The sequence below is a fragment of the Caretta caretta genome, chromosome 4, assembly GCF_965140235.1.
Source record: "Caretta caretta isolate rCarCar2 chromosome 4, rCarCar1.hap1, whole genome shotgun sequence".
In the NCBI taxonomy this organism is placed as follows: domain Eukaryota; kingdom Metazoa; phylum Chordata; order Testudines; family Cheloniidae; genus Caretta; species Caretta caretta.
The window spans coordinates 45261461-45277319 of NC_134209.1; the positions used below are offsets into that span (position 1 = coordinate 45261461).

Genomic DNA, 15859 nt, shown 5'->3' on the forward strand with positions numbered 1-15859 from the left:
CCACATTCTCTCTAGTATCTTTTTTCTTCCCCCACCTCTTCTGTGATGGTGAGATCATCCTGGCCCCTCAGGCAATGGCTTAGTGACATGTGGAATTTGGGGCTTAGCTGGCCAAGTCATATTCATGATTAAATTCCTGGAGCTTTTAAGAATCCACCAATTCACACACCTCCTTTGTCAACTGAATTAAATGGGTGTCCACTTAATGCATACTAGTCCAGACTTTGTTTTCTTGATGAGTGCAAATTAATTATGTTCTTAAAATACCAAAGTGTGATCGTTATTTAAAGTTGTCAGTATTAGCTAAAAGTCATTGCTAAACCGAAATCTAAACAGTTGATTTGTACCTTGCAATGGGAAGGAGAGAAACAGGTTCTGTCATCTGACTGCACTCATCCAGTACCACCACAGGAAACTTAAGGTCATTCATGGAAGGGAATGGGCAGGCAGCACAGGTTGCTCCAACCACTCTCACCTTTGTGATGGGGTGTGTGGGGAAGAGATTTAATAACCTACACAAATACATTGCTACTGATTCCATGATAGCATAAGTTACATAATTAAATTTCCATCTCTCTAGGCATTTCTAGTATACCCATCACTGTGGTATACAGACACCAAAAACTGAAGTTCAACTTCTATAACATCTGGTACACATGCTTCTTCAAAGCTGCATTAACAGTTTTGCCCCCTCCCCCACAATTAAATCTTTTATATTACATTTAAGGTTCCAGCGGACACCTCTTATCTTGTGATTCCCTTTCTTTAATACATTTAAAGTAGAACTCAATCATACAACCCTCATTTACTAAAGTATATTGGAAAAAACTTGTCAGGGTCTAGGATATATCTCATTCTATACGAGTATAAGGCTTTGGCAGCATCAGACATCAGAGGGGACTGCCAGTTTATACATGCTTGGCCTCTCAAGTAAAGACTTCTAAACTGTTTATTCTCTCTTCTTTCAATCACTGTGTTTAACTACCTGTTGCAGAATAGCTTTATTGGTTCCCAGCTTATGATGATCAATACTTTTCCTCACATATATTTTTTCTGCTGGAGTTAAATCTTTTTTCATCAAGGCAAGCAGTTCTTTTAATTGTTCATTTTCACTTCCAGAGCCTGCATGTAAGCTTTAAAAATATTTTGAAATGAGTTATGAATATTGAATATAACTGCTTTTAGCACTCAAATACAGGAAGTATATAAAATAGTCATATTCACTACTTCAGTATGATTGATTTAGTTAATGTTTGTAAATCTTCACAATACCCATGTGAGATATGTTTGTTTCTTCCATTATACAATGGAGAGAATCTTACCTAAGTCATGAGTGCCCAAAGCCACGTAGCAAGTTAGCTGCAGTCTGGATTAGAACTGAGGAGCTTGTTTTTCATTCTTATGCAGGCATGTTTATATATGATATCTGAGTGTAACACTCAGCTGGCGATTCTGAGTAATTGAACACTTTTCCAAGCTCTTTAAGTTCATGCTATGCTTTGTTAACTTAAATTGCACAGAAAATGCTATCTAGATCACTTCTGCTTAAATCATACCAACTTTTAAACAGATGTCTAAAACCCAAACCATTTTAGATTAACACAGCCATATAAGACTGTTTGATTACAAACTATAAGCCATTACCACTATTACATTTTCTGTAAAATCAACTGCTCTGCAAGAGATGTTGAAAGACACATTAAAATCATATTTCCATAGCCTTCACAGCCATCACCTTACAGTACCACTTACTACTATCAATCATGTGATCTATTCAGTCCTCTGAAGATCTTAAGCCTTACCTGTAAGGAAGAACTGGCTTGGCAATTTTTCTAACACTTCCAACTCTGATAAAGTCCTCAAATCCAAGATCCAGTAGACTTTGAAAAAAGATGCAAGACACTTATTGTAGAAATGGAACAAAATGCAAAACTTGCATGGAAAATGACTACTCTTAAGAGTGACAGATAATCAAAACACAAACTTTTTTACAGCCAATTTATCATGTGAAGTAAAGCCATGTACTACAAAACATGCACTGGTCATTTATTTTGACAAGAGTAGATTAATGTTGATTACATTTCTCTCAGTGATACTTGATACTTTTGTAATAGTCCTCCCAAAAGCACTCCTCACCTGCATCTTGTTCCTTACTCCTTATCCCTCCTTTCATCTCCATCACTTGCTTCCACAAGCTGCACTAAACCTTAACCTCTCCAACTTCCTTCCCATGCTGGCTCCTCTTGTTGATCCTCTCAATCCCACACTCATGCTCACTTCCTTCTAATACTCATCATTGCTGATGATGTCTCTTTTTAACCCTGTCCCCTTTTATTTCTGACTTGTTCTCCTCTTGTCTTCACACCTACCACCTAACTTCATTCATTCTCTTCTCCCTCTTCCTCCCAACTCTTTTACTCCCCTTTTAGGAGTACTTGCTCCACTTAGCAACAACACGGACTTGGTACACAACTCTTAATATTCTGCTACCTATTTATGTTTGACATCACACAACCTGGCTGTTTTCCTGCATCCATATCTGCCCTTTCCTGCAGTGACCTTGCCTTCTCACACGCTTTGTGTGCTAGATGCTGCTGCTCTCTCCTTTCTATTGTTTCCAGCCCCACGCTCACACAGGGTCACTTCCTTTTGAAGTCTGTTGTGTAACTTCCCCACCTGACTTTAGGTTGCAGTGAATCATTCTTTGACTCTGGATGGTTTTCCCTTTTCCTCAGTCCCCTTGTCTTATTCTTCGTGACTTCAATACTCATACTGACTTCCCCCTCATCCACTTATCCGAAAGCCTCTTGCTGCTCCCACTTCCTGCTGATTTGGTCACTCATTTGACCTGGTGTTCACCATGAATTGTTTACACTCTACCTCTTCTCATCTCCAAATCACCTCTCTCTGACCATCAACTCATCTTTCAGCATCACTCCCTCTGCCTCTTGAGACTCCCAATCCATTAGCCACTCTGGGCCAATAATAAAGGCATAGTGCTTCCTGAAGCTCCCAGAGCACAGGGGAGCTTCAGGTATGGCTGCTGTGCCACACCCCAGGAGGGTGCAATGTGCCTCTCCTCCATGACTGACCATCTGCTGGAAGTTAGTTTAAACTTAGCCTTGCACAGTTAACACTGCTGGACTTACACAGTCCTTGAGCTCAGGTGAGCTGCTCTGGGGAGGAGCAAGAGCCATTACAAGAGAAGAGAAGGACACAGTCTAGCCCAAAGGGTCTATACTGGAAAAAGTAACACAATTAAGTCTAACAGGGCAGATGTGCCACTATAATACATACATACATACAAACATACACACAGACAAAAAGAAATGTCATTTGCTACCTATGTAGCAAAGAGTCTATAATCTTTTTAATTCAATGTTCCTTACCCAAGAAGTACCCTGTCAACAGCAACGTTAGTGGAAGAAGCAATCAGAAGTTTCCATGGGGTTGGTCTTGAGCCTTCAGCTGCTTCACTGTTTTCAAATAACTGTACCAGGAACAAGACCACAACAGACAGCAAATAGCTCTTTCCAGCTCCAAAAACACCTAGTTTTGGGAGAAATTTTGGGAGAAAACCCAAGGTTACAAATGAATAATTTCAAGGAAACATAATTTTATATTTATTGAAATTAGTTTTTCAAGTATTATGGCTTGCTTTTTTTTTTCCCAGTACTTCCTTTGGAAGCAGACAGCTACCCGAACAACCAATAGTTGTGGGGAATCTTGTGGACCTACAATTTGCATTAATTATCTGGAATGTTTAGAAAAAGAAAAGGCTTGAAAGTTGCTAAGGCAGGAATCCCCTCAGAAGCAAATGCAAAGTGACTGTCCACAAGGTGTGTATTATGCCCCGAGGGACAGCATGCAGATGTTTAGAAAGGAGAAGAGAATGGTGACATGGGTTACTCTACAACTGGAATAATAAATTATAAAACAGATGCATGTGCTGACAGCATAACACAATTTTTTTAAAAATAGGCAGCTGGATCCAAACATTATTATAAATGTATTTATTTTAATAGGACCCAACACTAAGAGGTGTGCCTCCCAATACAGATTAAAAATAAGATCTCTGAACTAAGGAATTTACAAACTGTTTGGATACAATACAATGAGAGGGCAAAAAGACTGTAGGGAAAAGGAGATGATCAAGGACAAAGACAGCAGCAAGCAGGTTCTGTGGTTATTTAGCAAGGCCAGTATACAGCACGATGGAGCAAAATCACTCTATATTAGATTGATTGAATGAATAAGCGAAAGAAACAAATCCCGACTCTTCAATTGGATCTGCTAGAATGGAACCCAGAGTTCATGCAAAGTCCTACAGAATTTAGTGGGATGCTGCAAGGGCACAGGTGACTGTGCTGATAATCCTGAAATGGAATCAAAGCCTTAATCAGCATGTTTCCTGTAGGCCTCATGGAAGAAGTGGATCTTCAAGAAAGATTTGCAAGAGGAGAGGGCAGTAGTTTTGTAAACCAGCTGAAGAAAGACATTCCATGTATATGGGCTTCCAGTAACTTCCACTTGGTTCACTTTGAGATTAACCAGCATTAAACTGGGCATAAGGATATCCTGCACTATGGGGTATTGCAAATGGAGTGGAGCCTATGATAACTGTACAGTCTATTATGTTAGCATTTAAAGAATTTAGACATGAATATTCCACTAACAATAGCATCACGTCAACTTGTATTCTTACACAGATCAAGTCATCTAGCATCTCTTTGGGTGCTTGTGTGTACAGTAAAGGGGCTCAAAGGATCAGTCAAAAATAAGGGCTGTAATTTCATGATTTTATTTGCTTTTTACCATGTATGATTGTGATAGGGAAGGCCTGTTTTTCCATTTCTGCATCATTTTCAGGTGATGCCATCATCTGAGCTATCTGAATCAGTGCTGAAGCTTGATCTGGGTTCAGCTGGAATATCTGGATCATCTTTCTGGCCAATCCCAGTGTTACTTCTGGACTGAGAAGTCCACACATCATTGTGCTCTTGGTATTTAAAGCTGGCGGAATAAAGTTTCTTTTGTTGACTCTGTTAGCATGTTCAACTCTGAAAGGCCTAAGAAACACAAGAGTTGACAGATCAGTAAATTCAGACCATTTGCAACGCAATGCATCTATACGTAACTTATAAACACATGATTTTAGGTGTGCGTGCATACATGTAAAATTGCTGCTCTAAGGGGACGGAATCAAAGTGTACTGTAGTTTTGAGTTACTTTCACCGGATTTTCAAGTAAAAAAGGAGAAAATATTTTCACTTTCATCTCTGTATATTTAAATATAATCCCAAATTCATACATTATTTTTCTGAACTTCCTTCTATTTTGAAATATAGTAAATCTGTATATGGCTGCCAAATATTTTCATATTCTGTTACAAATAATCTAAATACCAATTTGGTTTAAAAAACCCACTGTCCTATTTGTTTTTTTTAAATAAACCATACCCTCACTGCTTATCTGGGCCAAAGATTTCTGTTTGCTAAACATAATCTCACCAAGTTTTAAAAGTTACTGGTATGCTTATCAATACAAGCCACCTCATGAGTCTAGGGTTATGGCTGTTAGATTGGCTCTCTTTCCTCCCCGCCCCTCCACCCCTTCTTTCCCACCAGGGAATATATATTTTAAATCTAATCTTCCTGTGATTTCTTAGTCCTGCATGTTTTTTCTGACACTTCTCTTGAGTGAAGGATAGTTATTTGAAATTTGTGGCAAGCGAGTTTGCATATCTATGCATTTGTACTGTACATGTGATTTATAAGTTTATTATTAAAGGTCTATATTTCTATATGGTTAAACAAGTCATTATACATGTGAATGATAACTTTAATGAGATCATTGCAATTATCTTATACACTGAACAATTACTTTGTGACTACTCAGAATATTTTTTACCCTTGGCATGAATTTGTTCCTATGTTACAAATGTAGGGAGGAAATACTGGAAGATTAATTAATGGAATATAAAGGCTGTTCCCATTAAATTAGTATGGTTACTGACTTTGACATTAAACTTGTATTATAAAGTTTCACAATCCAGAAATCATTAAGAAGTCTAATATTAATCTCCAAGTTACAAGAGGTGGGGCACAGGTGTATGTAAATCTAAACAAATACTTCAAACCCTTGAATGAGATTTAAGCAAGGAATTACTTGCATCATAAATTAATGAAAACTGAAGTGTGTCATTAGGTGCTAACTATACTTGATTTATAGTGCCACATTTTCCAGCTTTTTTTTTCACACTTACTTTTTGTCCAGAAAACACAAATGAAAGCTTGCTTGTTCCTGTCACATCTATATAACACACATGAGACAGTGTGCAAGCACAGAGGTTACTTATACTTACATTTCTAGTAGGTACTTCATTAGTGGTAGAGTAGCTGGATTGAAGTACTCCAGCATATTTCTCAAAGTTGTGAGCTCAGTACCAGCATTACAAACCAGCAAGGCATAAACAATCACTGGAAAGATTACAAAGCAGGTTACAAAGTGTAATCAGCCACAGAAAACAGTCTAGTAATTTATTTCTAATGTTGAGTAAATAACTTTCCCTGTTGTAATGGAAGCCAAACTGAGGACTTTACAATGTCTAACCTATGATTCTAGAGCAAAAGATCAATGAGAATGTCCTTTAAGCCCATTATTTTGAGGGATTTCTAGTTCTGGCATGAAAATCCTTCAGGGATGGAAACCTGGATACAAAATCTCAGCATTTCCTCTAATATTTTAAGGAAATTATTTCATTGTCTATGGAGTTTAGGAGATGAACTTTTAAAGTATTATTTGTTCATCAATAAACCAGCTTCATTTCCATTTTGTAAATCTCTTACAGGTGGAGTTTTCTTTCAAAGCATGAATTACAATACATAGCCTGCCTGCCTTATGTTGATTTTATCTAGTACTGTTCTTAGCCCTTTGTTTTAACCCTCAAGAATTAAAATTTATCATACATAGCCTGCAATCTTTGGTCAGCTACATAGCTCGTTCTTTTTAGAATGTGGTGGCGGTGTTTGTGCAGAACAATTAAACTCAGGGTATATCTCTACCACAATTAGACACCTGCAGCTGGCCTGTGCCAGGTGACTCATGCTCATGGGGCTCGGACTAAGTGGCTGTCCAACTGCAGTGTTGATGTTTGGGCTACGGCTGGAACTCAGGCTCTAGGCCCCTGCGAGGTGTGAGGGTCCCAGCCAAGCCTAAACTGCAATTAAACAGCCCCTTAGCTCAAGTCAACTGGCACGGGCCAGCCATGGTGTCTAATTGCAGTGTAGACATATCCTTAGTTTGCAGATTATTTTTAGTGCCTACCTTACTACTATAGACTCAATCTGAGGTGTATTTTACAAACTATGCAATGAAAAACTTTACCCAACAAAAACTACAATAAAATGATGGGAAGATAACAAAAACAAAAGTTCACATTTAAGCATCTTCCAATGTCTTCTGACAGTAGCCCACACAAGACCTGAAAGTTGTTCTATTTTTCTGCAGTAATGAATGCTGCAATTAAAGTCACAACACCTATTTTTACTTTAGTCTTTCTGCAGTCTTAAATGATGGAAAAACATTTTGTGTTTGGTTTCAGCTCAAAAGTGTTTAAGAACTAGAAAATTCATTAAGCTTTTCTGAATTAGCCAAATGGGAAGGAAGAACTACTTTTTATTATGGGAAAATGTAAACGTTGTTGCATATGGATAATATAAAAATAGCTAAACCTTAACATTTCAAGTTTATGTAGCTAGACCTCCATGAAGAAAAATTTGTTTTTTAAATCTAGTGTCTTACAATAACATTATGGGCTATTTAAAAGTCTCTTTAGACATGCTTAATCAGGACCGGCTCTAGGCACCAGCAAAGCAAGCACATGCTTGGGGCAGCACAATTCCAGGGGCAGCATTCCGGCCACCCTTTTTTTTTTCTTTTCTTTTTCTTGGGCAGTTGCGCTCTTAGAGCTTGGGGAGGCAAATCTTTTCCTTGGGGCAGCAAAAATCCTAGAGCCGGCCCTGTGCTTAATTTAACATCGCCATTAGGGTTTTCAGCTTTGTAATTGACCAAAGTAGTATGAAATAGCCCTATTTCAATGCCACAGATAGGGTTTTTTATCGTTTTAAAATCTAAAAGGAAAATAAGTGTGAAACCTTATACTAAGACATTAAAATTGCAAAGCTAGACACAATAGTCAGGGAATGGAAGAGTTAAGGGCCCAATCCTGTGGTTCTCACTCCAGGCAAAACTCCCATTGAATTTTGGGTGCCTGGCTATGATAGAAATGTTTGCTTGGCCACATTGCACATATGTACAGTGATATTTCTTCTTAATCTTCAGTCTATTAAATGAGTAACTTGGTATATAAAGCATGTGCAGTGTACCTGTGTTAACAAAGCTATTGAAAACATAACTCTTGAATTCTTTGTATTTGTGTAAACTCTTAAAGTTGTATCAAAATAGCGTCAACAGGTGTAGGCCTCTATCCTGCTCCATAAAGAACATACGCTGCACTACAAAGAGTTCCTACTTACTTCCTCCTTGGCTTATACTCCAGCAACCAAAAACCATAATCCTCAACATAAGCTTTCCCCCGTGTTTGGCTGTTCCTTGCGTTTCTCTGTAGGACCGCCTCTGCTCTAGCACCCACTTCCCTCTGGTCAAGGAATGCTCCAAACCCTCTAGTATCACTTTCCAAAATGACAGGTTTCAGAGTAACAGCCGTGTTAGTCTGTATTCGCAAAAAGAAAAGGAGTACTTGCGGCACTTTAGAGACTAACCAATTTATTTGAGCATAAGCTTATGCTCAAATAAATTGGTTAGTCTCTAAGGTGCTACAAGTACTACTTTCCAAAATACCACCACAAAATATAACAAACTGATAATGAGTGGGTCTAAATGAGGCTGGGGTGGAGTGGAGAAGAACAAAACTAAAAGAAGGAAGATGGCACTAATTTACTTTTGAAATATTTGGCAAATAATAAATGTCACTGTGTCACAAAACAACTCCAACTCTCTCTCTACTGGCAGTGTTCACTTTCCGAAACATTTACAAAAATAACTCAAAACTGAAAGTCCTTTAAAAATTTATCCAACTTTATTTTTCTGAACATTCCAAACACTTTGATTTTCAAGGTGTACCAGGGTGTGGGAATATAACAACACAGGAAGGAAGATCAGCTGAGCCACAGAATAGATTACAAGAAAAGGAGGACTTGTGGCACCTTAGAGACTAACAAATTTATTTGAGCATAAGCTTTCGTGAGCTACAGCTCACTTCATCGATGAAGTGAGCCGTAGCTCACGAAAGCTTATGCTCAAATAAATTTGTTAGTCTCTAAGGTGCCACAAGTCCTCCTTTTCTTTTTGCGGATACAGACTAACACGGCTGCTACTCTGAAACCTGTCAGAATAGATTAAATAATTCCAAACTTTATTATGTAAAAATACATTTTACCTAGCAAGTTCTTAAAACACTAATGACATACTTCCTCAGTTGTAACTGGTGAGATAATCACTGTCTACCACTTTGCCTTATGGGCCCTTAACTTCTTCAGCTGCTCATTGCTCAACCAGTAAGGAATTGTTTAAATGATTGACCTGAAAATAATACTTTGCACAGTTGGATAATCAAAAAATAATTCATAATAACGTTTGAGAAATAGTCACCCTATTCCTCATTCCTACTCAGATACTTCTCATAAGTATTGGTCTATTAATGTATTAAACAATTCTTTGGGATAAAACTTACTATTTGAGCACCAATTTGAGGGATAATAGCCTTTAAGAGGCAATAATTCAACTTCATTGCTAGATGATGGTCCAAAGAAAGCACTACATGCAATGAAAGTGTCCAGGGATTCAAAGTATAGAGTCTTTGAAACAACCCAAAGGTCATCTGTCAAAACAATAGATCAATTTATTTCACTCAAGTTTCTGCTATTGCAGGCTTTTAAAAAAACTTAACATTCATTATTTTGCAAATTAAGCCATTAATACTCTTTAAAATAAAGAGGGGGAAGGTAGTACAAAATTTAAAAGATTTGTTGGTACACTCATTTGAAAGGGAGTCATCAGATAATTCACAAGCTTCTTAATACCTTCTTTACTTACCGTGAATTACAGTAAGCACACAACTAATGTACTAAAGGTTTTTCCCTATGGTAACTAGTATCAAGTGACTTCCGACTAATCTAAAACATTTTTTTAATGCTTTTCACGCTATTTGGATTTCAGACAAATTGTTTAAAAGAACAGTAATCATTGCCAGCCACTAAACCAGATTACAATTATACTTAGCAGCTATTTTGCTAAAGAACAGTAAAACGCTAAACACAAAAAATCCTCTTCACACTAGATTCTGATACCTTTAGGCTATGTCTATGCTGTGCACCTTACAATGGTGCAGCTGTGTCACTGCAGCTACACTGTTGTAAGGTGCGCTGTGTAGCCACTCCTTATCCACAGGAAAGAGCTCTCCCAGTGACACAATAAAACCACCTCCAGCGAGGGGCAGGCACTCCCGCCAACGAAGTGCTGTCCACACTGGTGCTTTTCGTCATTAAAACTTTTGTCACACCCCTGAGCGACAAAAGTTTTAACAACGAAAGTGCCAGTGTAGACATAGCCTTGGTAATGTTGGACAATACTTTAGTCCACATGTAGTCCCAATGAGGTAGAACTTCGTAAGTAAGGTGCTACTCATCATGGTTTAGGTTGTCAAAATCTGGTCCTTAGTTTTGTATGGTAGACCAACATTTTCCTCTGCTCCCATAAAGGGTACTGTGCTGGCAGAAAAGAGTGATGCAGGATGAAGCCTGCAAAAGCTCTATAAATTCTTTGCCATACATTATGAGAGTAAAATGTAATTACATTCTCAATTTGCCATATAATGGAGAACATAGAAAGGGGGATTATGAATTGTGTTAAAAGTCAAGTTTTCTGAACTGTGCAGGAATAGGCACATAGTTGCCCACACTCAGTTCTGGCACAAAGTACTTCAAGGTGTGCAAGTCAGAGGTTTGTCCACACAGAGTTTCAGTATCTCTCTGTAAATGCAAACCTACACTTCAGAGTACTGATGTACCTAGTGTGCGCAGAGGCAAATGTGCATGTACGCTTCTGAATTGTCCTATAGTTATATTCTACCTTTCAATTAGAAAAATCTCGAAGTGCATAAATTATGTAGATATGAGAATCACCTCATCTACCACTGAAGTGCAGCCACTCGAGTGGAATGCAGTAGCTGTCAAACAGGGGAATACAACACTAAATTTAAATCAAGAAGTGAAAAATACCTTTTCCAAATGAAACTGCAGAGAACTTTAGGTAGGCAGGATGTAATTATCAAAAATGGAATATGATTGTAGCACTAGGGCAGACAACTTCCTTGATCTTGTGAAAAGTTCTTTAATGACCACAGTGGTCAAGAACCTTGGGGTTTTTTGTGTTTTTTTTTTTAAATTAAACGTCTACATTGACAGTTCCTCTAGCAGAACACTAATCCCTAACACGGCAATGGGTCACTAGGTCAGAACCAGTTCAGAGAGAAGAGTGATACCTATTGAATAACCTACACTAATTTCTATGACCTGAGCTTTTCTTAAAGGCTCTCCATTCAAATTTCTTAAAGGCTGACCATTCCTGACTCTACATAGCTTGCTAAATCTAACAAAATCACAGCCCAAGGTGGCATGTCTGTAGACCACAAATACTATAAAATCACATAAGCTTATATTAAATATTTTTACTTTGTACAACATTCACTTTCTATTTTTCTGAACATGGTTTTCAATGTTCATGATTACAAAAGCAAAAGCTGACAATACATCTAGCTACCTTTCTAAAATCAAAACTAAGCATCATTGCTTGCCAGGATTGATGGATCTGAGGTTTTTCTCTTCTGTGATAAATGCTTTAGAAGATCACTTTAGAGACAAAACAGGAACCTGTATTAGACCTGACACTGAGATACTCAGATTCACTTACCTTTGCTGTACACAGAGGAGTATTCCTTTCTGCTCAATTTAAGATATAACTTGCTTTTAGAATCCCCATCAAATCTGTCATTTGCAATCATTGATTTCTTTAGCTTACTACAATGTTTTCTTCGTACATCAAAGGCTCTTCTGTTTTTTTTTTTAAAAAAATCATATTACTTCGAGAGTCAGCATGTAATCTAAGCAAAAACCTGGCAGATTTCTGATTCACAATAAGAAACAAATCAGTCTTGTCAAATAACAGCAAAAATATGAAAAGATTTTAATGATTTTTTCAGTCTTTTCTCTCCTTTGAAGAGTTTATGAAACATTTATACCTACTAAGAAATACTTTCTTACCTTCCCACCTACTTAACCAGGCAAGAAATGGGAATGTAAAACATTTTTCCCCTTTGCTATTAGTTGAGTAGCTGAATATGAAAGCATTAACTTCGAGAACACAAACATTTAGTGTTTAAATTTGTTTTCCTCTGTTATACTACTTCAGTAGCAAGGAACGCATGACATATTAAGCCTAATTTTTAGATCTGTTTGGAAAACTTTAAACATTTTGCAATTTCTACAAAAATGGAAAATATTTTTCACTTAAAATGGTTTGTTTCAAGACTAGCCTTACTAATTTTCTATTCATTATCAAACCTATACATTTTACCTGTAGAGTAACCATGAACTTCCTGAGCAGCTGCCTCTGCTGCTGCCCATAAATTGCAGCAGCAGCAGCATGAAACTTTGACAATTGCCTGCAGGATTTTAAATGGATTGCTGTGAAAGCACTAGAGTTGGCTGTCTGCTAATTCAGAAAACACCATAGAGTCATTTTTTACCTTCAGTTAATATCAGGAAGTTTATCTCCAAAGCCAGGAGGACTAGTTTTCGGTTGTTTTTTTTGTTTGTTTTTAAATTGACAGTGTGAGGTCTGCAAAAACGTATGGCTTAGACCCCCACAACTTCTTAGGGAAAGTTTCACATTCACCACTGGCAAATGGCCAGGTGGAGTTTCAAATGGTAATGACTTTTAGTTACTACCAAGCTGGGCCACAATGAACTTACTGTTCTGAAAACGAAAAGCTCAATATACCACTATTAGTCACCCAGTCAACACTGGGAATTCTTATCTGGTGAAGAGGCTGCAGCAAGTTGCTGGCTAGTGAATTATCCCATTTAAATCACTTTAATGGAGAGAGCACTTGTAGAGGAGCTGTTAAATAGAAAATGCAATAAACTGAGGTGGAATTTTACTTGTCCCACCATAGTCACACTGCTAGGGCAAAGATCTGGGATTCAGGCAATTCACACCTTTATTGCTACACTTTGTTGTAGATTCATGTTAACATTCAGAAGTTTTTCTTTGCTACCTCTCTACTCCTACTCAAGCTGCCCTGTTTATGCATCCCTGATGCAGCTCTTCTGGCCATAGCATACCACTGAGAGCTCTGTTCAGCTGATTATCCACCACAGCCCCCAAAGATGGAAGCTTAAATTCTGGAGAAACTGAATGGTAAGCATGCTTACCAAAGAACATTTCCAATTTGGCTTTATTGAGTGGATTTTTGTCAAATCCTGCTCAACAGAATGTATTTATGGGAAAAGTTACACAAATGGTAACAAACGACAATCAGAAGGGGCTTAAATGATTTATCAGATAGCAGGTACGCAATAACATTTTCACAAGACTGATGAAGAAAGCAAAGTCCTGATACTGACAGTATCTTTCTCAGTCTGAACTTCTGAAAATTTCCCCACAGAATCATTATCTCATTAGAAAAGACGGTGAACGCGGGCTAGATTCTCTGCTGGTATAATTCCACTGAGGTTAATGGGATTACAGCAGCAGAACATTTATACCTGGGTATTTACAAATGTTAACTCTTATAGTGCCATATGAAGTATATTTTGTACTCCACTATACCTCACCAAAAGCTGGCATTGCTCATAGATAGAAATCTTTTGACATCTGAGGTAAGCTCCAATACTCTTTATATCATGAAGCACTAGACTGGGTCTGGATTTTAGCTGTCCCGGGTTCACTTCTTCTATCCACTTGAAAAACTTACACTGGTCAGCTTTTGGGGCATCACAGGTATAAAAAAGGCGACCCTAGAACAAAGATAAGTCATCCAAATTTTATTTTGAAAATGAAAATCTGTAAATTTGCTAGCCCATATTGCATGCTATTCATATAAGAGAACAAATCTGCTTTTTCAGTATGCTCCATAAACCTGCTGGAAAACCAAGCAGCTTCGCAGAATACTCATTTCTGTAATTGTGTACTAACTGTGTTTCACCACTATCCACAGAATCTGATATTTAGCAAATTTATAGATTTAGAAACTCAAGTCTCAACTTAACTACATATGTGTGTAAATAAAATGTTTATAGATAAAGATGTATTAATAATTAAATTGATACTAACACTGATCTTCACAATATTGTAATCCATTTTGATTTGTAAGTGTTAACAGAATATAATCTAAGTACCATAAAAAAGAAACAGCACCTTATTTTGACCTTCTTTTTTAACCATAACAAGCTTTGCTGGATGCTTGTGATTGCAAAGTGGAACACAGTTTTCCTTTCTTTCCTCTTGACCATCTTTCACTGAAGTGCAAAATGATGTGTTCACTTTGGAAAGAGCCTTGTGTAGCCTTTGTGACAGCTCAAAAAGCAATATGTTTAATTGTTCTTTACATAAAAAAGAGAAGGGGGAATTAAGATTACCGTTAAATAATACTTGTGTACATAAATTAAGTAAACAAATGCATCTAAATTTGTTACTATCAACCTCAAATCTAGAAGGCCAATTTTTTCAAAGGTGTAAACCTGACGTCTAAATATGATACCATCTTCTGAGTGTGAACAATCAGAAATTTAGTTCCAACTACCTTATTTCCACAAGTCCCATTTAGGTGTGTAAATTGAAGGATTTACATATTAAAATGATTGCACTTGAAAAAAGTTAAGTACAAATTTTGATGTGGGACTTAAGTGGTATGTGGGCCTTGGGCTAGACAACAGCACAGAGGTGAATTTCGCCCTTAGTCTGTTTTTTTTTAAAAATTGGATAAAAACAGCAATCAGTTTGAACCCACTGTTGTCAGAGTAACTAAGACACAGTCAAATCAGATAGAAGTTACTGTTCCCCACCATGAAAACGCACTACTTTGAGCAAAGCTACATATACCAAGACATGGCATATGACGTTCTTTAAATAAATGGTCAAAAAGTGAAGAGGCAGAGGAGCCTAATAGTCACAACAATAACTAAGTATATGTCAGAATTAAGGTGTGTGGCCAGGAGAGGCAGTCGGGTGCCAAAACAGATAGAAATCTAATATTAACATAACATGGATACCACTTCTTCACTTTGTGAAATTTTAGAAATAAATTAATAGGTTGTAATTTTTTTTTTATTTATTATAGTTTCCAACAGATGTCAGCCGTACCTGTCAAAGCAGCTGTAAAGATCTGTTTGTAATGAACATAAGACTGAAACACAGTAGGTATATATGTCTGCCTTTTAGGAAGATTAGTACATTTTACTTTATCCCCACTCGGAAAAGACAGCTCAGAGATAGATATATCCTGCAAAGTAACAAAATGAGGCATTAAAAAGCCTTGCCAAACCCTGATTCTCCCTTATTCTTTTTATAAAATAAGTAATCCCGAATGGGAGGAATTTTGATTCCTAACTGATATGCAAAAGTGGTCCGATTCACCTTCCGTGGGACTACCCACGTGTGTAAAGATAAGCACATACAAGTTTGCAGTACTGGGGCTTTGGACAGCACTTTACACAGTACTACCATGTTCACTTCCAGTATGCTAAACAAAGTGAAGTTCACCCCTGTACTGAGGGCC

General features: G+C 37.4%; 1 protein-coding gene across 1 annotated transcript in view; it reads right to left on the reverse strand.

Moving 5' to 3' along the window:
• ZGRF1 (zinc finger GRF-type containing 1) overlaps positions 1-15859 on the reverse strand; it is a 49073-nt gene that overhangs the window by 12877 nt on the left and 20337 nt on the right. Inside the window, 11 exon segments of the mRNA XM_075127581.1 lie at positions 348-475; positions 986-1133; positions 1803-1880; positions 3390-3549; positions 4816-5069; positions 6365-6479; positions 9755-9901; positions 11992-12131; positions 13912-14099; positions 14500-14684; positions 15445-15583. Coding sequence (XP_074983682.1) covers positions 348-475; positions 986-1133; positions 1803-1880; positions 3390-3549; positions 4816-5069; positions 6365-6479; positions 9755-9901; positions 11992-12131; positions 13912-14099; positions 14500-14684; positions 15445-15583 — 1682 coding nt within the window.